Below are 25,007 nucleotides of genomic sequence, written 5' to 3' on the forward strand. Positions count from 1 at the left end.
GCCCTCGCTGCCATGGGCAACCGCTAGTAAAATCAGGTCAGCGCTAAATGCCAAGCTTGAAGAGGGGGGCAGAAATGTGGCCCGAGTCATTTTAATTACCCAAAATGCTGCGCGATAGGGTGCAGAGGTCTGCGGTGGTGCTGTAAATGGGACATGTCTGAATGTGAAATGCTGTTGTAAAAGGAGGATGATAAATGGCTTTGTAAATAATTTCTTTATCATTTTATTTATTTGAGTGTTTTGTAATTATTATTACTATTAGTGTTTTCTCCCTTTGGATGACCCAGGGGAGGGAGGGAAGGAAGGAAGGAATAAAGGAAGAAGGTGGTAATGAAGGGAAAAGAGAAGGAAGGAAAAGGGAAGGAAGGAAGACAGGCAGGCAGGCGGGAAGGGAGGAAGGAAGGAAGGAAGGAAGGAAGGCGGGAAGGAAAGAAGAAGGGAAGGCAGGCGGGAAGGAAGGAAGGAAGAAAGGAAGCAGGTGGGAATGAAGGGAAAAGAGAAGGAAGGAAAAGGGAAGGAAGAAAAACAGAAAGGCAGATGGAAAGGAAGAGAGGAAGAAAGGAAGCAGGCGGGAATTAAGGAAGGAAGGAGAGAAGGAAGGAGGGAAGGAAAAGGGAAGGAAGACAGGCGGGAAGGAAGGAAGGAGAGAAGGAAAGAATGAGGGAAGGAAGGAAGGAAGGAAGGAAGGAAGGAAGGAAGGAAGGAAGGAAGGAAGGAAGGAAGGAAGGAAGGAAGGAAGGAAGGAAGGAAGGAAGGAAGGAGAGAAGGAAAGAATGAAGGAAGGAGGGAAGGAAGGCAGGCAGACAGGTGGGAAGTAAGGAAGGAAGAAATGAAACAGGCGGGAATGAGGGAAAAGGAAAAGGGAAGGAGAGAAGGAAAGAATGAAGGAAACAGGCAGGAAGCAAGGAAGGAAAAGGAAAGGAATGAAGGATGGATGGAAAGAAAGATCGTAGTATTACTATTCATTTACTTTTTATACATTTGATCTGCAAAACAATGATAGATTCTAGATATAATAGTTTTATTATTAATGAATGAATAATAATATATATATTTTTTTTATAATAAGGACACATTAAATTGATCAACAGTGACAGTAAAAACATTTATAATGTTATGAAAGATTTGTATTTCAAATAAATCATTAAGCAGCAAAAACGGTTTTCAACATAGATGATAATAAGACCCATTATTAATAATAGAACACCAATAATAATCGAGCACCAACTTATAGAAGAGTGAAGACTGGAGTAATGATATATATATACATATATATATTATAATTATACCAGACCTTTGCCGTGTGTGTGTGTGTGTGTGTGTGTGTGTGTGCGTCCGTGTGTGTGCGTGCGTGCGTGTGGTTTGAATGGCCATGCCGACTTTAGGACATTCAAAAATGTCCCAAACAGACAGAATCCTCTCGTTGCTTAATCTACACAGATGTTGGTCTTGGTTTAATCTTCACATGCAAGATTAAACTCCTCTCACGAGGCTCAGGAATGATCCGGCAATTCTCAAACTACTTAAACGTGTTGAGAATGGCTAATTCAGCATCAGATAGCAGGAAGAGGGCTATTAGAATGGTCATTTTAGAGACTGTTTCTCACTGGATAGAGGTTTTGAGCTGGTTATAGGGTGCTTTGGAGTTTTTAAAGGTTCTTTAGGTCAGTGTCTTTGGTTTTGGATCGTTTAAAGCTAAAGTGTGCAATTTATGCACGACTAGAGTCACCAAAGGACTGGTTTTGCTGGTTTTGTGATTTGATAGCACCACAGAATTGTTATACAGTTGATGTCTCTGCATATTAAAACTTAAATTGTTGAAAAACGTCAACTTTAAGCAATTTTTGTAAAGCTTCTCAAACTATGGCTTTTCAGGGCTTTAAAGTCAGCACTTGTTGTTAATTTTGTCTTTCTCTGAGTCATGCCATTTTTCGTTTATGGAAAACGGCAGCAAAGCTCCTTGATTATTACGCAGGAATGAGAGTATAGTTCCTAGCCATATCAGTCTAGAAAATCACAACTTTTCATTTTCCGTCAGTCTTAGTACACGATGTAACTACAGAAAATGAGCCTATTTTAAACAAAAGTGGCGTGTTCCTTTAAGCTGGAAAAGAAGATCAGTTCACGTGCGCTGCCGCTTCTCTTGAGCTGAGCTGCGCCAGAGCAATCGCATCAATCAAAACATAGATGGAGTCGTCCTGTAGCTCGTCCTGGGTCGACATTAAACATTAGGCAGTAACATTAGGCAGTTTTGATTTATATGCTGTTTAATGTTGAGGATCACGTTATTTTACTTATGCTATCTCTTGTTTTTGCTTTTTCGCCTGTGTTTTGATCAGGAGATTCAGTACTCTTTCAGAAGATGTGTAATAGCGTCCCTTACCATATAACAGTGAAAACATGGAAATCCAGAAATTTCCGTCAACGGCAGGGAAGCGTTGTGTCATAAAGGACGGAAATTTCCGTCAATCACGGTGAAAGAGTTAAAGGGTTAGTTCACCCAAAAATGTAAATTCTGTCATTAATTACTCACCCTCATGTCGTTGGACACCCGTCAGACCTCCGTTCATCTTCGGAACACAAATGAAGATATTTTAGTTGAAATCCGATCTCTCTGAAAGGCCTCCATTGGCACAATGCACGGTTCACTCTCAAGACCCATAAAAGGTACTAAAGACGTCGTTACAAAGTCCATCTCACTACAGTGGTTCTACAATAACTTTATAAAGTGACGAGAATAGTTTTTGTGGCAAAAAAACCCTAAATAACGACTTATTTCATGATGACGATTTCAAAACAAGGCATCATAAAGCTTCAAAGCGTTATGAATCAGCGAGTCGAATCATGATTCGGATCACGTGTCAAACCGCCAAACTGCTGAAATCACGTGACTTTGGCGATCCAAACCGCTGAATCGACTCACTGATTCATAACGCTTCGAAGCTTCATGATGCTCTGTTTTGAAATCGGTCATCACTATATAAGTCGTTATTTAGGTCTTCTTTGCGCACACAAAATATTCTCGTCGCTTCATAAAGTTATTGTAGAAGCACTGTAGTGAGATGGACTTTGTAACGACGTCTTTAGTACCTTTTATGGGTCTTGAGAGTGTAAAGTGCATTGTGCCAATGGAGGCCTTTCTGAGCCATCAGATTTCAACTAAAATATCTTCATTTGTGTTCTGAAGATGAACGGAGGTCTGACGGGTGTCGAACGACATGAGGGTAAGTAATTAATGACATAATTTTCATTTTTGGGTGAACTAACCCTTTAAGAGTGTACTGCTAAAAAGTCAAATTACACTTTCTGTAAAGTCTCATAACGTTGTGCAATGGTCTTCTTTTGAAAGCTGAAAACATAAGCTGACTAACTAGTGTTTGAATACAAGTTTTGGTTAAAAAAAAAGAAAAGAAGAAAGCTTTAATCCACAGAGGACGGATAGTGTTCTGTGTACAAAGAAATCTGGGACACCCCGAGACCGTGCAAACTCTCCAACAGGATTTAAATGAGTGTTTCACACTTTTTACAGGATGTAGGTGTCCTTTCACAGATGTCTGGGCATTCGGCATTTTCGGTTGCACTTCTTACCACTCTATACCCCCTCTTTATGCCTCCACTGGAAAAGTTTGTTGGAGGCACTGGACTCAATTCAATGTGGGAAAAGCTTCTTTAAAACTGCATTAGAAATCACATGTTCTGTCACAGCGCAGATGCACTGGGACATCCAGGGATTCCATTAAAGGTGCGGACTCTTAAAAGCACAGCTGGGGTCAGGGAAAAATGGACTGTCGTGCTGGGTTTGCACCAGGCTGCTTTTACGTCTAATAAAGCGTATTAATACTGCACAGTGCAGCTCTCTGCTATTCCTTGGATTCTTGCCTCTGTTAATAGCCTCATGCGTGTTTTTCCAAACTGCATTTGCTTAAAAGCTTTGGGTCTCAACTGGCAAAAAGTAGAGAACTGAGTTAGTAATGTCTAAAGGATGTTTTTATGATTCCGAGAGCTTGTATCTGTTTGTGAACCGTCTCTAAACAACGAGCATGTCTTTCTTGCAATGCTAATGTTTTACACAGTTCGACTGTCTAGCAAGCAAAACGGCGAATTAGGCGACCTATCCTCAAGCTAATACCAGTGCTGCTGAGTTGTTTTCCTCCCATAAACATTAATTTCGCAGCATGCATATGTCAGTAGAACTGGCAGTGCTGACTAGGAGAATTTCCAAGGTAAACATAAAAATTTAATCTCCCCCACCCTTCCAACCCTGTCTTTGCATTCATGCCGAGCATCCGTCTGATCCCGGTAGAAACAATTACGCGTAGTGTGTTTGTCAAATATAGGAAAAACAATGTTTTTTTACAGTTCAACAAGCAGCCCTGGGTGTGGGCTAAACCCCTTTGGCTTTCGTTCTTGTCATGAATTGCAATTTTAAAAAAGTGAGCAGTGTTCTTGATTCGTTAAACAGTTTTATTAATTACATGCATACACGAGTACACTTCATTTACACTAATTACTAAGCTAAACTGAGATTAATATTAGCATGATTAGCCAATTATGTATGCAGCAATCAGGTCATTGTATTTGATTAGAATAAATTATTTTTGGCATTCTGATGATGGGCATAAATTCGGTCAAAATAGGCATGATTTTTTTTTTTTTTAAACAGTAGATTCTTGATTAACTGATTGTAGTCATGGGGGGTAAAAAAAAACACCCCCCATTAATTTCTCAAACGTTTCTCCTAAACCAAAATGAGATTAAATGGAGAGCATTTCATTTTAGATTAAAATTTTAATCTCTTGCCCCTACTTCCAAGATAAAGATCTAGGGAAAGAAATGTTGCCCCTACTTCCAAGATAAAGAGCTTCTAGGAAAAAAAACATCGATTCATGAGTCCTCACTTCACGTCTTATGAGCTATGAAAGCGTAACATCTCAGCAGTATTTTGGAAATATTTGAAGGATAAAGAAATCTGTGCTACAAAGCTACTCCCTTTTTGGACTTCAAGAGTATTCTGCAAGAACTCATTTGGAGCCATGGACCAAGACACATTGAATTATGCTCAAATAAGAGATACATTATTGGTTCCAATCTTACCCATGTGGTGTCTTGATTGTTTTCATGGATACATTGTAGAAAAAAGAGTGCATGCAACCCAAGTTGAGTACAGGATACACCCTTAAAAATAAAGGTGCCAGGCAGAACCAAATAGGGGTTTTCACATTGATTCCATAGAAGAACCATTTTTGGTTCCCTGAAGAACTGTTTTGTGAAAGGTTCTTAAAATGTTATAGTCTAAAAAACCTTTCTGCGCCACAAAGAACCTTTTGTGCAATGGAAAGGTTATTTGGATATTAAAGGTTCTTCATGGAACCATACACCCCGCCAAAGAACCATTTAAGAGCCTTTATTTTTAAGAGTGTACAGAACCTTCATCTTCTTTGTAATGCAGTTTTTTCCAGTTTGGAATTAATGGTTCCACAGCATTCTATGACAGTCTCCTGGTCTCCGCCGATTTCATTGAGCAAATGTAATGCTTTTTAATCTCGACCTCTTCAACCCAACGCGGAACCTAAAAGATTGAAACATTGCAGTTTTTGAATACAATTTGTGGAGTTAGCACACTTACTGGAGTTTGCATAAGTGAATGCTGTGGATCCATTGGCTTCAAATGACATTGTGCATTGCAAGAATGTAGTAAAAGTAGTAGTTCAAGGGTCAATGGATGCTTGGTTATGCAACCAAAAGTTGCTGGAGCTCTAACATGGACACCATTGAATGGATAGTTCACCAAATAAATGAAAATTCTGTCATTAATTGCTCACCATCATGTCGTTCCAAACCCGTAAGAACACAAATGAAGATTTTTTTCGAAGAAATTGAAGGCTTTCTGTCCCTCCACAGACAGCTACGCAACTGATTAAATGCTTCAAAAAGTTAATACAGAGATCATAAAACTAATCCATATGAATCGAGCGGTTAAGTCCAAATTTTCTGAAGAGACTCGATCGCTTTACTTCATGAACAGATTGAATTTAGGCTTTCATTCACATTTAAACATTCATCAACTCACACATCAGTTGTGGTGAACGGAAACTCAAGCATGTTTGCTTGATGTGCGAAATGAGTTTAATTCTTGTGTTACACAACACGTTTGATCTTCCACAAGAACCAATGAGGTTCATTCTCGTGTTACACAGCACGAGCTTCAGTAAGAACCAATGACCCCCATTACATTTGAGCTTCCACAAGAACCAATGAGGTTCATTCTCGAATTACACAGCACGAGCTTCAGCAATAACCAATGAGGTTCATTCTCGTATTACACAGTACGAGCTTCAGCAATAACCAATGACCCCCATTACATTTGAGCTTCCAGAACCAATGAGGTTAATTCTCGCATGTCAAGCAGGTTCGGTTGAGCTTTTGTTTATATTCGCTGATCAATGTTTATATGTGAATAAAAGCATAAATTCAATCTTTTCATCATGTAAAGTGATCGAGTCTCTTCAGAAAATTTGGACTAAACCGCTCAATTCATAGTTGATTAGTTTTACCATTTCTTTATGAACTTTTTGAATCGTCAAATTGTGACAAAAAGGTCTTAGATTTCATTAAAAAGCTCTTCATTTGTTTTCCAAATATGAACAAATGTCTTGGCCATTTGGAAGGACATGAGGGTGAATAATCAATGACAGAATTTACATTTTTGGGTGAACTATCCCTTTAAGAAATAGATTTGTAGTTGCATAAGAGCAATGAGACCTTGTTTCAAAGGGGACAACGTATCACAAGCTTGTAGGAGAAACTTTCTGAAAATTATGTCCTGGCATCCGACCGAAAGTTAAGAACACGTCAAAGTTTGTTGCAACATTGACCATAGCAGGATCGAGTTGCGTTTTCGAAATTTTCCACCCCCGCAAAATGCTCATGCATTTTCCTGTCCATCAAACGCTCCATCAGAGCATCTCAAGCACCCACAAACATCTCAAGGAATGAACCTTCTGGTTTATGGTTGCGCTGTATCGATTTCCATCTCTTGTACCATGAGAGGATCAGGTGCTAGGCAGCCGCTAGGTCAATCTCGCTTCCCTTCTGCTCAAGGAAAAATCTAATCTGCTCTCTTTCCGCTGGTGGACCCAATGCTACCGATATCCTCCACACGACCGTCACCGCAAGGAGAAGAGAAAGCCCCTGTCAGTCATTGCTATCATTCATATTTATGAGTTTCAGAAACATCACTTGCTCAATTTGCTCACTTTACACGCTTGCGGTGGAAACGATGGAGAGATAGCCAGCAAGAGAGACTCCCTGTTGAAAAATGCATCATGGGGCGGGTTTTTAAATTGCTTCGTCTGCATCGGAGGTTGCCTGTTTATTGGGGATTTTTCCCAAGCTAAATATATCGTTGAGCCAGAAGAGGATGTTCTTTCTGACTCTGCCTCTCAAAGCCATTGTAAGAGAGGAGTCGGGGCTACATCTATCAACCGGCCTCTCTCCTTCCTACGACCTTACCCGGATACTCACTATTTCATGTCTTTCCATCTCTTTATCTCTCCCTTTCTCCCTCTCATCTCCCCGTCTCACCTTTTGCCTGGTCTGGAATACATTTGCAATTCTGTGAGTGATGCTATTTGATGTCAGGCTCATTCAGGAAGCGTTTGAAAGGTTAATTAGCTGAGAAATCGGTGCGGCTTTCTCAAACATTGAAATGAGAGCCGTTGTCAGATTTCTCACTCGCTCTCCTTTCTGCACGTTCTTTCTCGTCATTATCTTGCTCTGCACGTTAACCTAGGGAATGGATGCTGAAAGTCTCTTTTTTGACTGGATGAATGAAGTTTACCCCTGCGAGTACCGCAGACTGCTTTCTTCTGGTCCATTAACTTGTATCTTCAGCCAAGGTTGAGGGTGTTAACAATCACGCTCGCTAGTTTTGCAACAAGCCGTTTTACAGCGTGTCCGTAGGGTGATGTATTTATGAGAGAAACTGAATATACCATGGGGGAAATAATGAAGGACAGGACTTGATCCGTTAACCATTGGGAGCTTATGAAAAGTGGGCATCCCATACCAAAATGGACCATGAATGTCAAATCTGATTTGTTAATCTGTGTTTCCTGCTGTTCTAGATCACTGCAATGGGCCACTGGTCTCTGCCCTTCCTCCCACATCATTCCAGAGCTCCTCATCTTCCTCCGACAGTCAGTCACCATATTTTGCCAAACTCAACAGAAGAGATGGTGAGTAATCCCACTATAAAACATGTGGAAATGTGTGGTTGTTACCTTACGGAGGTATTTCTATTAGGGCTGTCAAAAGATTAATCGCGATTAATCGCATCCAAAATAAAAGTTTGTGTTTACATAATATATGTGTGTGTACTCTGTTAATTATTATTTATATAAAAATACACACACATTCATGTATATATTTAAGAAATATTTGCATGTATATACTGTATATACATTTATATAATCTATAATATATATAAATATAAATGTTTTATATATAAAAATAATATTTTTTTCTTAAATATATACATGCTTGTGTGTGTATTTATACATAAATAATAATTAACAAAGTACACACACATATATTATTTAAACACAATCTTTTATTTTGGATGCGATTAATCGCGATTAATCTTTTGACAGCCCTAATTTCTATTAGTTGTTTTCTTTTATTTGCGTAACCCAATTTTTTCAGGTTTGTCTGGTAATATTATCTCTTTCCTCACCAGCATTTTTGATCATTTTCACAAAATTTTCATGGCCCCCAGAATATTTTGTGTAGGGATATCTGAACATGCAATATATCAAAAGAAAGAACAAAGCCTCTGCTTTAGCCCTTTCACAGTACGATCACACTGGTGTGATTAGAACATTCAAATACTACTATTCTACCGCTGTTTATTTTAGGTTTCAGACACTTTAAATACACATAAATACCAGCAAAATAATACATTTAGAGTTTGTAAAATGCACACTGATGTCTAAGGAAGCAGCAATAATAATCCTTTCCATTATAATTAGACAAGTTTTATTCATATCAGATACACATTGTGTAAGTAACTTTAAAGTTTACTCTATTCTTCTCCCAGTTCTACCAGCCACTTACTTTCAGAAGAGAATGTAGTTGTTTAAAGCTCAAATCCGTGGTTTATTTATAAAGAGAGCGCCTATTTAAAAAAATAATCTTGTGTTTTTGGAGTTGTGAGATCCAGGCGATCACCGGGCGCTCAGCGCTAATTAACCCCAGCGAGAGCAACCTTTCCTCGGCCAGTCCTCCTGACGTCTGCCGCTGACTCTGATGTCCTGTAGTGGTTAAACATGAGATAGAATGTGTCTTGTGTGGATCTAACGGGTGATCTTTAGTGTCTTGAATCTATAATTTGTTGTCTGCCAAATCGTTTTGACTGAGGGCAAAGAGAAGTTTCACAACTTTATTTTTTTCGGATATTTAAATATACAAAACATAGATAGAGTATTTCATTCGGTAACATTAGGCAGTTTTGATTTATATGCCGTTTAATGTTGTTATTTTAAATATGCATTTGCTCACATATGCTATCACTTGTTTCTGCTTCTTTTTCTCTTGTGTTTTGATCAGGAGATTCAAAACTCTTTCAGAAGATAGCGCCCCCCACCATATAACATCAATGGTGCGGGAGCGTTGTCTCATAAATAACGGAAATTTACGTCAATGGCGGGGAAAGATTTTAATTATATAAAATGGGAAGTTTTGATTGTCATATGCTGTTTAATATAAGATTATATTATATTTATTTTATAATTGGGTGAACACATTACAATTATTATTACAGTACTAGATCAAGTTACATGGCAAAAACTGTGCGTTTTGATATAAATAATGCACTGATTGATTATTGATTATTTGTGTTTTCCCTAAATACCATAGTATTTACATGGTACACCTTTTTGCATGTCAGACCATGTAAAGACATTTTACAAGTTACTGCTGGAGTCCGTTCAGTAATTCATTGCATTCAGAATATGAAACTCTGTCATTTGATATGCCACGGCAGGGATACATATCCAGACGGACTTGTGGCCGAGTATTAGAGTATTTTAGAGTTGATTCGATTGTAATTCAGTTTACTTACGGGTCAAAAGCAGGCCAAACAGTGAATTGCTGCCTGACAGCGACAGGGACCCCCATGTGACATCCACCTCTGTGGCTCGGTGTGGTTGTGTTATAGAGTAGTTCCTTGTGCTAAGACTAGCGCTGTGTTTGCTGTATATTTGCAAAGCCCAGTAGATGCAGTGCCAATGTAAGTTAGATTTACTGAGCTAATTAATGTGAACAGACAGGTTTAAAAGAAGCTTACTTGGCAGGCTTGTCTGAAGTTGAGGCTTGGCTGACTGCTAAATGCTTCAAATACCTTTTCTGCCTTTAATTAAAAGTTTATCTTTTGTTAATGAAGGAATGTTTCTTACAGTGTTGAGAAAAGAAGCAATGCTTCTAATTTAGCATTTTCCACTAGCCTAGCAGTAGCTGTCGTTTTTCTTATAAATAGCATTGTGTTAATGTGTTGTGAATGAGCGAGCTGATATAAAAAAAAAACATGCTATTCTAGGTTTCCTTCCCTCAAGACGTGTTGGGAATTCGGAATCATTTTAGCGAATCGGTTAGACTGTTAGGTTTCTTTAATGAGTCGGTTCATCACAATAGACTTTGCATTTAATTTACTTCAATGGCATAATTTCCTCTTGCATATATTCATGGAGTGGTTTGAAATAATTCAAAAATCATAAACTCTTCTGTAAACACACCCTTTAGCAGTTGACATGTGCTATCAATAGGTTTGAAACAGTTTGGGGGAAAGTTACTTCGAAAAGTATTGCATTACAATGTTGTGTTACTCCCTTAAAAAGTAAGTAATTGTGTTACTTAGTTACTTTTTAAGAAAAGTAATGTGTTACTTTTGCGTTACTTTTTCTCACCTTGGCTGGGTTTTTATATATATATGAAGACTTCAGATGCAAAAGCCATTAAGTCCGTCTGATGTTTTTCTTTAAAATAAGCATTTTTGTTAGGCTTCTATGTATAGGTTTCTACCTAAGTACTGTTACTTCTGAATGGGCTGAGGCTGGGATTTAGTATGTTTGAACATATACTATATGCGGAGAGCAGTATCGTTATCTCATTTTTGACCATGGCTTTTTAGAGTCTTTTGCATCTGAACTCTTCATATATACAAAAAAGTTCTATTTCGTGCAAATGTAAAGTCCGTTTCACACCAAAATTGAAATAATAAGACTGAAAGAAATGCATATTCACGCATGTCCAGTAGAGGGCGCAGCTCAAATAAGAATATGATGAGGTGACAGTCAATAAATGGGAAAACAAAGTAACTTGTGTTACTTATTTGAAAAAGTAACTCCGATATTTTGCGTGCAAATTTAAAAGTAATGCATTAATTTACTAGTTACTTGAAAAAGTAATCCGATTACGTTACCTGTGTTACTTGTAATGCGTTACCCCAACACTGGTCACTTATTAAAAAATGTCATTGTGCACAAATAAGCTTTTTTGTGGAGCGAAATATATAGTTAGTTAAAGGTATGATAACATTTACGAAGGTTCAGCGAAGGTTGGCAGAATCCATTAATTTCGCAATCCGGAATTTCACGTGAGGGCGAAAGATTTCCCCACAGAGATTTTGCAACAGCTTCAAGTTGGTCAAGTGAATGTTGAGCAACCGAAAGCTGCTTGGTTTTCAAGTACAGCACAGAAATGACACTTTTTTGAGGGTTGTACCTGGGCTTAGTTACATTTCAACCCTTCTGTTCTTTTGTTAGGAGGTGGCGGCTGGGCTCCAGAACGAACCGACAGGCTACGATGGCTACAGGTGGACCTGCGAGAAAGGGTCGAGGTCACAGCTGTGGCGACCCAGGGTCGTTTCGGGAGCCCTGATTGGGTTACGAGTTACATGTTGCTGTACAGTGACACAGGAAGAGCTTGGAAGCAGTTCAGACAAGAGGACAACGTGGGGGTGAGTAATCCAAGTACTCTTATAAATAATCCAGACTTTTATTATATTTATAATGCATTAGTACTTCAGTCAGGGCAATAAGTACTGTAAAAGCTTTCCGGGTAATGTGGATCAGGGGGGCTTTTATGACCGGAATAAAATGCATGCACACCCATAATCATTAAGCATCTGTATCTTTAACTAAATCATTATAATTTACTAGGATAAATTAACACATCCTCCACTGCACTGTTGGCACACACTTCTCATCGAAAACCAGCCACCCACGAAACGTTCAATTTTTAATTACCGACTTGAATTTCACTTAATCGCCCAAACTAAGATTAAATGCACCACCTATATTGAGTGACATGACTTTATATCCCTGCCAAAACTTATTTCATGGTCTCCTGATCTAACCGGTCACTGGCAGTGCAGCTAAAATCCTTATCTTCCCAACTTGAATTACGTTTTCTTTTTTTCTTTTTTTGTTGATAGTTTTATTTTGACAACTTTGGAATCGATCGGCGCGGCCCTCGCGCCACAAGAGACAGCGGTTGCATTGCCTCCACACTTACAGGCAAACAAATGGGCTTCACCCTCCTCTTTTGAATCAATAGTAGTCATTTCAAAGCTCCATCATTCCCCGGCGTTCTTATTTAGCGCAGGCTCAAAGAGAGCTGGGGCGAAACATTACTGAGATCTTACCTGCCATCTCCGTCGTCTCTCATTACGAAAGCTTGGATTCCTGCTAATGTAATCATTGGACCTAAACAAACAGAGAGCAGGAGGAGGAGGTGAAGGCAGAGGTGGTGTATATATATTCTGCGGCTAACTCATCTCATTACAACTTTTTCTATTTTTATTTTTAAAAAAATCGTTCGATGATGGTTTAATATTCGGTTCTTTTATCTTCCACCCAGCAGGAAGAAGAAAAAAAAGGTGCTGATTAGTTTGAGAACTGAGTTTAATGGAAGTCTTTGAAGGTGTGAAGCATTTTAATGAGTGGAAGATTAAAAGACGTGGTACATTTTTAAAGTGCGGTAGGTGCCTCCTGGTTGTGCCATTTTTCTGGAAGGCGCTACAGCTGGAGGTAGGACCCCCAGCTATTCTAAAACTGGAGGTTTAGATTAGCATTGACGCTTTGAGTGCAGCTTAAAGAAACTAACGCTGCCAGAGGCTCCCCGCTAACTTTTTGTGTTAGTTTTTTAAATCTTAGGTAAATGCAGCTTGGCAAAAGTTCAGCTCTATGTATAGATAATTAGCTGTCTGACTTTGGAAGAGTTTCTTTGAGGTAAACCTATATGCTAATTAAGACTAAGATGGCTAAAAAACTGTTAGCATTCCCAGTCATTTCAATGTAAGTCTTTCGACCTTCACATGCCACTTGGGTGGCTACCTTCACTAGCTACTATCAGTGCAGTTAATGAAGAAAGAGAATGATGAAGTTACGGCATCTACCAGTACATGTTAACAAGCCAAAAACTAGCCAGAGTTGAGTGCTAACATTGTACAACGCTAGCAATTGTGCCTTACTGTGCGTTCACACCAGATTCATAAATCTCGCTATTCGCGCGTAGTTGGACGCTTGAACATTTTGAGTTTACTTGCTTCATTCGTGCGTGACATTCGCTTCACAACACACGCGAATTCGCGTCATGGGAGGGGCTTCTGCCAGCCGCCTCATCTCATTGCGAAATGGCTGACATGGATTGTTTTAAAATAAGGTGAATAGGCTCAATTTGCCGGCAAAAAGTGTCCCAATCATCCTGAAATCACCCTATGTATAGTTCAAATTGAGTAAAGAGCATTTTTTTTTACAATTTACCAGATTGTCCGACCTCCTCACTCACTTTCTTCCAAGCCAGATCCTTTTTATTCCTGTTTCTATAAAGTACGAAGATGTATCGTACAGCTCCGGGTATCCACATATGATTTTGTCCTCATTCTTGTCACTACTAGAGCAAGCTCCTGATTGGTTAACGCGGCGTGAATATCCGTCAAAGTTCAGATTGTCCAACTTGCGCAATTCGCGCAAATCACGCGTTCACACCAGATTCATAAATTGCACTATTCGCGCGTAGTTGGACGCTTGAACATTTTGAGTTGAATCGCTTCATCCGCACGTGACATTGGCTTCACAACAGACGCGAATTCGCGTAATGGGAGGGGCTTCTGCCAGCCGGCTCGTCTCGTTGCGAAATGGCTGACATGGATTTTTTTTAAATAAGGCGAATAGGCTCAATTTGCCGGCTTTAACAAACTTGTAGTCTCAAAAGGGGGAAAGGGACACGTTTTCCAAGTCATCTCAATGGCAAAAAGTGTCCCAATCATCCTGAAATCACCCTATGTATAGCTCAAATTGAGTAAAGAGCGTTTTTTACAACTTACCAGATTGTCTGACCTCCTCACTCACTTTCTTCCAAGCAAGATCCTTTTTATTCCTGTTTCTATAAAGTACGAAGATGTATCGTACAGCTCCGGGTATTCACATATGATTTTGTCCTCATTCTTGTCACTACTAGAGCAAGCTCCTGATTGGTTAACGTGGCGCGAATATCCGTCAAAGTTCAGATTTTCCAAGTTGCATGATTCGCGCGAATCACGCGTTTTGCGCGTCAAATGCCCGTAAATCATTAGCGTAAAACGCGTAATTTGCACCACCTTGTCACCTTGTCAGTTCGTGTCATATTTTATTACCATTTTCTAAACTAAAGCCAATAAATTGTGATAATGTGAGAAAATGTTGAAGGTGTCTGAATACATTTGTTGTTTCTGTTATGCAAATGTGTATATCACAAAAAAAAAAAAATCCCGTAAAATTTACGGTTAAAAACGGCAGCACTGGTTGCCAGAACTTTACCGTAAAAGATATGGTAGCAACATTTTAGGTTTTAAGTTAAAATTGCCATATTTCATTGACTGAAATAATGTTAAATTACCAACCCATTGAAATACTAATATCTGTTATGTACCTTTGATATTTATTGACAACCACAATCACTGTGGAGATGAGAGTCACGTGATGAATCAAAGCTTTGATGAGGACAATACCAATATAGAGAAGGTGCACAGTGTCATTCACACAAACACTAAACACCATAATGGTAACACACATGAAATAATTTTTTTTTTAATATACATTAAATGTAACATAAAACCCAAATGTACATAACTGATTAGAAAAAGAAAAAGTTATTTAGACGAAAATACATCAAATGTGAAGTGTCATGCAGGGAATTCTGGGAATGTCAATTTACGGCTCAATGTCAATTACACAACTTCTTTTTCACTTCCAAAAACTGTAAATTTAACGGTATTTTACTGTAAAATTACATTAAATGAAAGGTTAGATCTATTACAGTTATTCACCATATATAGTAAGGAAACTTTCTGTTAACCAGCCAACTGTTTTTAACCATAGCAAATCACAATAATTTTTTATATTGCATATATTTTTTTCCTGCAGACTTTCCCTGGAAACACAAATTCCGATGGGGTTGTTCACCACAAGCTCTCACACTCCATAAGGACACGGTTTCTGCGGTTTTTGCCGGTGGACTGGAGTCCCGGGGGATGGATGGGCCTCAGAGTGGAGGTCTATGGCTGTGCATACAGTGAGTACTGAATGTACATTTGGTGTATAGTTGGTATTTTATAATTGGTATCCACCCCTCCCCCACTCCCCTTTTTTTTATTCAAATAATTGCAAGCTTCCATTCAGTCCCTGCCTGCCCTTTCTATTCTGAAAACCGTTTCACTCAGATGTATGTCACAATACAGAATAGTTTGCAACTTTAACATTCTTAAGGCGTATTCACACCAAGACAAATATTTGGTGCGAATAATCAGTGCCATTTATATTTAACTTTATGCTGTCACACAGAATTATGGGAAATTAGGATTTGTCATACAAGTCAACATCTTATAACCCAGCTAATTAAGTTTTACATGCAAACTCACAATTAAAACTTAGCTTAGCTTACTAGCAATTAGCTTTTCCATGTCTGTGATGAATGTTTAATTGTCGCACTCCCAACTCTGAAAACTTTGAGAAAAAACTGAGTTTCCTGACTGAAAATTCTGATATTTTATGCATGTCTTGCACACGCGAATGTACTATGGTCCAAAGGAAGAAAGGACAAAAAAGCGAGCAAGCTGTGGTTTCAAAAGTTCAGCTAGTCTGTTTTTAGCATTAGCTAGTTCACTGTAACGTTGTTTTATTGCAGTCAGGTTGAGTTGGTTTAGATTAGCCTTCCCTGGGTATCAAAGTGCAGAGTAACAATCAATCGGTTACCTCAAGGGTAGCCAGCACAACACGTCTTGCGCTTGAAATATTTATAACACAGCCTTGCTAGTGCTCGTTTCCTCTCTTTTTTCCCCCTTCCTCTCACTCCCTCATTGTTCCTTTCTCTCAGTCTCTCCTCAGGTGCTTTGTATTTGCAGTCCGCGCACTAGCCACACCGATTGTCAATTCAAAGCTTGACTCGGCGCCCTATCACCGCCATGTTTATTTTCTAAACGTTAATTTTGTGAGATAGGGCAGAATGTGACACCGCTGGGGGGGACTCGGTTTACCGCGTTGATCAAACATGATAAGTGGGTGCTGACCACACAGTATTTCAGTAATAGGGTTTGATAACAGAGACGCTAGTGCTTTCTCAAAGTCAGGCGGCTGGCAGGTTAGCGCTAGCATTAGCGGCGGTGGCACGCTTGCATTCCAAAGGAGCCATGAATGAATAAGGCAGTGAATTAGTGCTCGGTAATTATGTTTATAATTAGCCCTGCGCTAGTAGGCGCTGAACATACAATGGCTTCACATGGCGGTGCTCAATGTTAGTACAAAGGGCATATGAACTGGGATGGAAAGAGTGCAAAGTACCATTACCTTCTAAAACTAGTGTGAGTTTAGTGTGAGTAGAGTAAAAAGTACTTGTCTAAAAAACTACTTGAGTAAGAGAGTAGCTTATTTAAAAGTATTATGAGTAGTGAGCTGTGGATTCTACCTCCCTTATAATAAACAATAAAAAATTGAGAAAACACTGTACATGCTTTCTCTTTTTGCTGTTTGTCAGAAAGAATGAAGAATGTCTATTCCCTGCTCCAACATGTTTTCATTTTGAAAGCCACATTTTTTAAAGTACATCACAAATATATCTACTTCCAAAACAATCGGGTAAGACTTTTACAAAGATGAAAAATGAAACATTTTCCGTACACTCATCGCCATTTTAAATCATAATGTATAAAAAGATTTCAGGTCTTAATGAACACTGAGAAAGCTGTTGTTGCACATAAAATATACATATTTTTTGAACCGTGCAAAAAATACAAAAACTCTCAAGTGAGAGTTCAGCATCGCACTCTAGAGATGGGATAAAAAAGAGAGAGAGAGACAATTTCTCTTCAGAATGGCACCAGTTTTAGCGTTTTGTGATAAATAAATGAGAATCGCTAATATTATTAAACCATTAACCTCACCTAATGCACTGAAATATGAGCTAACACTAAAAACATTGTAATTTCATATAGTATCCAATGCTCACATTGCATAAATCCCAACAGCCCAATAACAAGGGGTTAACTGGAGTTTCGGAGGCGAGGGACCCTAAAATCCCCAAAAGTAATACTTTGAATACATAAATATTTTTTTACTTAAATTTGTATGAATTTAGAACATCCCTTGAATAAATATTGGTATCTACATGTCTATTATATGGCCTGTATAATGATTTTATGAGGAATCTCTTTAACAGGTATATCCCGACTCTTTGATTTGATTTTTTCTGTTAGCATGCATGTCATTATTCAACTTAAATGCGCAATTAGCCAACATAATTACATAGAATATTTAATTATGAACAAACCAATCAAAACAAAAAACGGTTATAAACAAGCTGTAGTTTTATCACATCACATCAAAGAGGGATGGTATAACGCCATGGGTCATCATTAAAGGGTTAGTTCACCCAAAAATGAAAATGACCCCATGATTTACTCCCCCTCAAGTCATCCTAGGTGTATATGACATTCTTCTTTCAGACGAATACAATCTGAGTTATATTAAAAAAGGTACTGGCTCTTCCAAGCTTCATAATAGGAGTGAATGGCAGGCCAAAATTTGAATCCCAAAAAAAGTGCATCCATCCATTATAAAAGTACTCCACACGGCTTCGGGGGAAGGCCTTCTCAAGTGAATCAATGGGTTTGTGTAAGAAAAATATCCATATTTAACACATTATAATGTAAAATATCTAGCTTCCGATGGACCGTCTTGCTTCTTCAACTTACAGAAAAAGCGTAACACGTGTCCTAACTACACGCGACGCTGCGACACGCGATAAAAGGTATCTTTTCCATGTTAATTTTCCGAGTTTTTGGCCTAACCAGCCGCAACGACGACACCCGATGATTCTATTTTATAAACAGTTTCTATTTCCGTGACATTGCAGCTGGGATAACAACAACACAAAACATGGCAATGATAATCTCAGGTAGTGTATATGTGCTTTACTTAATGTTAAAAGCGTGTAATGTGACTTTGAATATCATTTAGTGCTCCCAGCTTTGTAACGTAGTCGTACTAAAAGCAACAATGGATAATTCACCTCAGATCTTGAAATATTAAACAAATGAAAACAAGAACGTTCAAAGTGTGAACAAACAAGTATATTCCATGACAAAGATTGTTTTAGTAACTCAGTGTGTATTTTAGTAATGTTTAAATGGTGTAATATTTGTGAATTTGATTATGTACTTATCCATTTGCTTGCGAGTGCCGTCAGGATTAATCTCTGCTGCCGTACACTTGCCCCGAGAGCCCGTCCACACGCTGTTCTGAGTGGCTGTGGTTTTTGATTGATTTGTTGCATGTCGTAGTCGCGTCGCGTCGCGTCGCGTCTGGTGCGGACAGACAAGTTGCTTGTCGCTGGATTCTTATCGCGTCACGTGTAGTTAGGACACGATGTCACTGGTGCAACGTAGCGCAACGGTACAGATCCACTTGTCCGTGCGACACTACTTGTCGCGCCGCACTCCACTTTATTCCTATGGGTGACGTCACACGACTTTAACACGCCCGCATAAGCAAAGCATCCGGGGAAGGCGGCACTTAATTTGAAAAAATGCTGCGCATCAAAAAAGCTGGCCGATGCCCATCTTTATGCAAATGAATCCGTTGAACGCAACGCGACTATCCAATAGAAGTAGAGCATATGGAGACTGGGGGAAGTCTCGTAGTCGTACTAAAAGCAACAATGGATAATTCACCTCAGATCTTGAAATTAAACAAATGAAAACAAGAACGTTCAAACTGTGAAGTATATTCTATGACAAAGAGTTTTAGTAACTCAGTATGTATTTTAGTAATGTTTAAATGGTGTAATATTTGTTGCGACGCTTCCCCTCATTTGTACGTTGATGGGCGTTCCTCAAGTTTACCGCTATGGGCGTGCTTTTGAGCCAGCGGGGAATGTTGTGTTTTATACCCACGAGAGACTTCCCCCAGTCTCCATGTGCTCTACTTCTATTGGATAGTCGCGTTCAATGGATTCAATTGCATAAAGATGGGCATCGGCCAGCTTTTTTGACGCGCAGCATTTTTTCAAATGTAGCACAGCGGACAAGTGGATCCGTACCCTAAGTAGGGCCCTATAATTTCTGCGATCACGGAATCGCGGAATTGGCATATTAACGCGGAATCTAGTGTTAATGCATATTTTACATATTTGGAATGAAATGCTGTTTTGTGTGGGAGAAGAACGTATGTCTGGGGAAAATGCAGAACGGGGGAAGCAAATCTGGGTGACACAACCCCTCGCGTCATTTCAGCTCAAAACAATGAAAGTATGGCGAAGCGGCTCTATGCGGCTCTGCTTTCATTGGCGAAAAAGTTAAGAAACTCAACGCTAAGCCCTCAGTACCGAGCCGAGCAGTTCCCTCGCGGGGAGTGCTTGCTGTATTTTGCCTTGTTTTTAATGCACTTTAATGTACTGTATGGAAAATAATGTCTTAAATGAACTGAATGCGCGTGACAGCGCGTCAGATCCGCGTCTTGTTCGTTTTTCCCCCCATTTTTAGAATGCCCCTAACACAGCGCACATCACACGCTCACACTAAACTCATCAAGAGTCAAAGAGCTGCCGATGCACGCGAGGGAGAGATGCAGATCGTGCCGCGCGTCTCTCTATATGTTCTAGTCAATAAATGTTAGTGGGAATTCCCCGCATTATGAACGTGTCACTTGGCGTCAAACGTGGGGCATGAAGTGAATTCAAACATGTCTGAGACTTCAAAAGAGCCGTCTCAGGGAAAGCACGCGTTCAGGATAGCGCCTGGTCTCCCTCCATTCATATTTCTCTTCTGGAGAATAAACCGGACGTCCTCAGCGGAGCGCTGGCCTTATTCAGGCACTCCCGAATGCTCCTGAAGTCAATTAGTTTTAAATCTGTCAAGCGCCTCTGCTGCTAACTGCAATTTAAGGCCGTGGCTTCGTGGTATAAACTGTTTATGTGTGTGTGTGTGTCTGAACTGGGGAGTGTGTAGCAAGAGCATACGTTCTCTTGAGTGTGTGTGTGTGTGTCCCTGTTCAGTCATTAATTCACAAAGGAGCACTGCTGTGTTGATGCCACCAAGAGACCCACAGATAAAGTAAGGTCTAATTTTGACTTTGCATGTGTGTCTTTAAGCAATAAGTAGGCCCACACAGACAATGCACAATTTTCCCACATACTTTATGTTATAAGTAAAGGAGGGACATTCGTGAAAGTTTGTGGAATACAGTCATGCTCAAAAGTTTACACACCCCTTGCAGAATCTGCTAAATTATAATTATTTTAACAAAATAAGAGGGATCATACAAAATGGATGTTATTTGTTAACACATAGTATAGTCCACAAGACAAAAAAATGGCTGAATTTATTAAAATGACCCGTTCAAAAGTTTATGAACCCTTGATTCTTAATACTGTGTGTCGTTCCCTGGATGATCCACGGATGTGTGTGTGTTTTGTGATGGTTGTTCATGTCTCTTGTTTGTCCGGAGCAGTCAAACTGACCAATGTTCTTCAGAAAAATCCTTCAGGTCCTGCAAATTCTTCAGTTTTCCAGCATCTTTTACATATTTTAACCCTCTCCAGCAGTGACTGTATGATTTTGAGATCTGAGGACGATTGAGGGACTCAAACACAACTATAAAAAAAAAGGTTCAGACATTCACTGATGCTCCAGAAGGAAACGCGACGCATTCGGAGCCGGGGGGTGAAAACTTTTGAACAGGGTGAAAATGTAAAAATTTCTCTTATTTTGTTTAAATATGAAATTCTTTTCATTTAGCACTGCCTTTCAGAAACAACAGAAGATACTTACATGTTTCCCGGAAGACAAATTAAGTACAATTTACCTTGATCTTCTGATTCAATAAGTTTTCACCCCCCGTCTCTTAATGCGTCGTGTTTCCTTCTGGAGCATCAGTGAATGTTTCAACCTTTTTTAATATAATATGTAATAATAAGTTGTGACAAACTAGGGACTCAAGAACAACTATAAAACCATTACTATAGAACAACTACATAAAAAAACAGTCGTGGATCATCCAGGGATCGACACAAGAATCAAGGGTATGTAAACTTTTGCACGGGTTCGTTTTTGTAAATTCGGCTAATATTTTCTCATGTGGACTATATGCAAACATCGTCTTATTATGTTAAAATTATTAACATTTTCACAGATTCTGCAAGGAGTATGTCAACTTTAGAGCATTACTGTAGATCTTATCAGAGTAAATATGGAATTATTTTCTTTTCAATCTGATAACAAAGACTGTCAAGACTAGTACCATTATTATTATTATTATTATTCATATTATTATTGTTGCAATTTATATAATTTTTACCTTTTAACATTATATTTAAAAGTCATCATCATTAACAATAAACAGCAATTAAGACATTGGTAAAATGTAAAAATATTTAAAATATATTTTAGGTCAATGTTCGGCAACAATGTATTTTAGAATTGTTTTCTTCATTTAATCTTAAATTAATACAAAATAAGATGTTTAAAGATGATTCATTCATTCCATCATAAGTTAATTGGATCCAGTATTAACAAAAAAAATATTTTTATTTTTGCATTTTAGTTGTCATTTTAATTGTAGTTAAACAAATATGTATTTTGTCATCTGCTATAGTCATTTTTATTAATTACTTATTAAATTATACAAGTTTAATTGACTTTTATTTAAGTTTTTGTTCAGTTTTAGATTATTTCTGTCTTCAACTTAAACTCATTTCTGTTAGTTTCTTTGGCAGCAATTTGATTTTTCGTTCAGTTTATTTTTCATCTAATATTTATATTTTATTTCAGCATTTTATTTTCCCGTCCACAATCCTAAATAATACATTATTCAACCGTGCCGTGATTCCACCGTGTGCTGTCTGGCTGAGCTCAGATGCAGTCGAGAGTTTGAACTCCATTGTTTTTGTTCTTTCCCCTCAGGAAGGATTACACAATATGCATTTTCTTCCCTGCTAAACCTTGCAGTATTTCAACTTCTTTCTATCCTCTCAGTTCTCAAGGTCATTGTTTATGTAACTTCTATGCTTATTTGACTATTGTTGTGAATCTAAGATTAAAAGATTTCTTCATCACTCCATCTTGACATGCATTGTGCCTCCATCAAGACGCCAACTCGTGCAAAAACAAACAAACTGGAAAACCAAACACATTCTCGTCTGATCTGCTCACTTTATCTACCTCAGCCTCATTGCGCTTGCTGATGTTGCTGGGCCCTCTGTGTTAGTTCTATATTCAGCAGACGGCTCTGAGCTCTTTGCATGGCTTTGCTTGTCATGGCTAGTTAGCTTCAGTCTCTCGCACTCCGCCGTCCGGCGAGGAGAGATGGAGAAAGAGAGCAAAAATGTAATGTCTGACCTCTGAGCCCGGGTCAAAATCCACATTTCTGCTATTTTCCGCCCAGGGTAGAATTTGTTCTGAAGGGTTGCTTTGAGACAGGCTTCATTTTTCTTTAAATTCTGGTCAACGTTTTTAAGAAATAAGATGAATAAACTGACCTCAACTCTCAAGACGGGTCTTATTCAGAGACCTCCTTTGTTTTTTTAAATAGATGAGTGAAACATTGCAAATGATGTATTTATATACAAAATAAATTAATATTTTTTTTAATTGCATTTTGTTTTTAGTTTTTGTTTTTTGATTTGCTTTGCTTTTAGTTTTTGGTCTGACTTTTGTTTTTGCTGTGATTTTTGCATTTGTTTTTCCTTTGCTTTTGCTTTCCTTTGTTTTGTTTTTGCTTTGCTTTGCTTTGATTGGCTTTTGCGTTTGCTTTGCTTTTTGATTTTGATTTTGATTTGATTTTATTTTGCTTTGCTTTGTTTTGTTTTGTTTTGTTTTGTTTTGTTTTGTTTTTGCTTTCTGTTTTGTTTTTGCTTTTTGTTTCTGCTTTGCTTTTACTTTGCTTTTGCTTTGCCTTTTGTTTTTATTTTGCTTTGTTTTGTTTTTGCTTTGACTTTTGTTTACTTTTGCTTTGCCTTTTGTTTTTATTTTGCTTTGTTTTGTTTTTGCTTTGACTTTTGTTTTTGCTTTGCTTTGCTTTACTTTCATTTTGCTTTTGCGTTTGCTATTTGATTTTATTTGATTCTACTTTGATTTGTTTTGTTTTTGCTTTGCTCTGCTTTTTATTTTTGCTTTGCTTTTACTTTGCTCAGATTTTTGTTTTTGCTTTGACTTTTGTTTTCCTTTGCTTTGACTTTTGTTTTCCTTTGCTTTGCCTTTTGTTTTAATTTTGCTTTGACTTTTGTTTTTGCTTTGCTTTTGCTTTGCTTTGCTTTGCTTTGCCTTCTGTTTTGTCTTTGCTTTTCTTTTCTTTTTCTTTTCTTTTTGTTTCTGCTTTGCTTTTACTTTGCTTTGTTTTTTGTTTTTGCTTTGCTCTGCTTTATATTTCTGCTTTGCTTTTACTTTGCTCAGATTTTTGTTTTTGCTTTACTTTTACTTTGCTCAGATTTTTGCTTTGCTTCTACTTTGCTCTGTTTTTTGCTTTTAGTTTTTTGCTTTGCTCTGCTTTTTGTTTTTGCTTTGCTTTGCTTTGCTGTGCTTTTTGTTTTTGCTTTGTTCTTATTTGCTTTGTTTTTGTTTTACTTTGCGTTTTGTTTGTTTTGTTTTGTTTTGTTTTTGCTTTGCTTTTTGTTTCTGTTTTGCTTTAACTTTTGCTTTTGTTTTGTTTTGTTTTGTTTTGTTTTGTTTTGTTTTGTGTTGTTTTGTTTTGTTTTGTTTTGTTTTGTGTTGTGTTGTGTTGTGTTGTTTTGTTTTGTTTTGTTTTGTGTTGTGTTGTGTTGTGTTGTGTTGTTTTGTTTTGTTTTGTTTTGTTTTGTGTTGTGTTGTGTTGTGTTGTGTTGTGTTGTGTTGTGTTGTGTTGTGTTGTTTTGTTTTGTTTTGTTTTGTTTTGTTTTTGCTTTGCTTTGCTTTTGCTTTGATTTTTGTTTCTGCTTTGCTTTTACTTTTACTTTGCTTTTCCGGTTGCTTTGCTTTGTATAAGATCTAAGTATAAGGTAAATTTAGCACTTTTATCTTTCTTGGTATTTATTACCATGATGCAGATTAATTTTTACCCCTTCCATTTCTCAGAGTCGGATGTCGCAGACTTCAATGGCAGGAGCTCTTTGCTGTACCGGTTTAATCAGAAGTCCACCAGCACGGTGAAAGACGTCATCTCGCTGCGATTTAAGAGCCAGCGTGCAGACGGGGTCCTTGTGCATGGAGAGGGACAAAGGGGCGATTACATAACGCTAGAGCTGCATAAGGGCCGACTGGCCCTGCATATCAATCTGGGTGAGTGAGAGGTCTCTAGCCTTTCAAACTAAAAAAAGCATGTGGATGCAAATGCTTTGCAAAAGCTTGATTTCGTCCATTTCTGTGTTCTGAATTGTGGCAGGCGTAACACGTGTTGCATTCTCAGTGCTGCCACAGGGGGCGCTAAAGCAGGAATTCACATAATATT

At 38.3% G+C, this 25,007-nt stretch overlaps 1 protein-coding gene across 1 annotated transcript in view; it reads left to right on the plus strand.

Annotated features, from left to right (window-relative positions):
- The window catches only part of cntnap5b (contactin associated protein family member 5b), a gene marked incomplete at both ends in the record, with an annotated part of 108,618 nt that overhangs the window by 15,163 nt on the left and 68,448 nt on the right, over positions 1 to 25,007 (plus strand). Inside the window, 4 exons of the mRNA XM_079807090.1 lie at positions 8,127 to 8,237; positions 11,820 to 12,013; positions 15,462 to 15,609; positions 24,635 to 24,838. Coding sequence (XP_079663216.1) covers positions 8,127 to 8,237; positions 11,820 to 12,013; positions 15,462 to 15,609; positions 24,635 to 24,838 — 657 coding nt within the window. The remainder of the gene's footprint in view (positions 1 to 8,126; positions 8,238 to 11,819; positions 12,014 to 15,461; positions 15,610 to 24,634; positions 24,839 to 25,007) is intronic.

This window comes from Gobio gobio (genome assembly GCF_949357685.1).
Source record: "Gobio gobio genome assembly, chromosome: 24".
NCBI lineage: Eukaryota > Metazoa > Chordata > Actinopteri > Cypriniformes > Gobionidae > Gobio > Gobio gobio.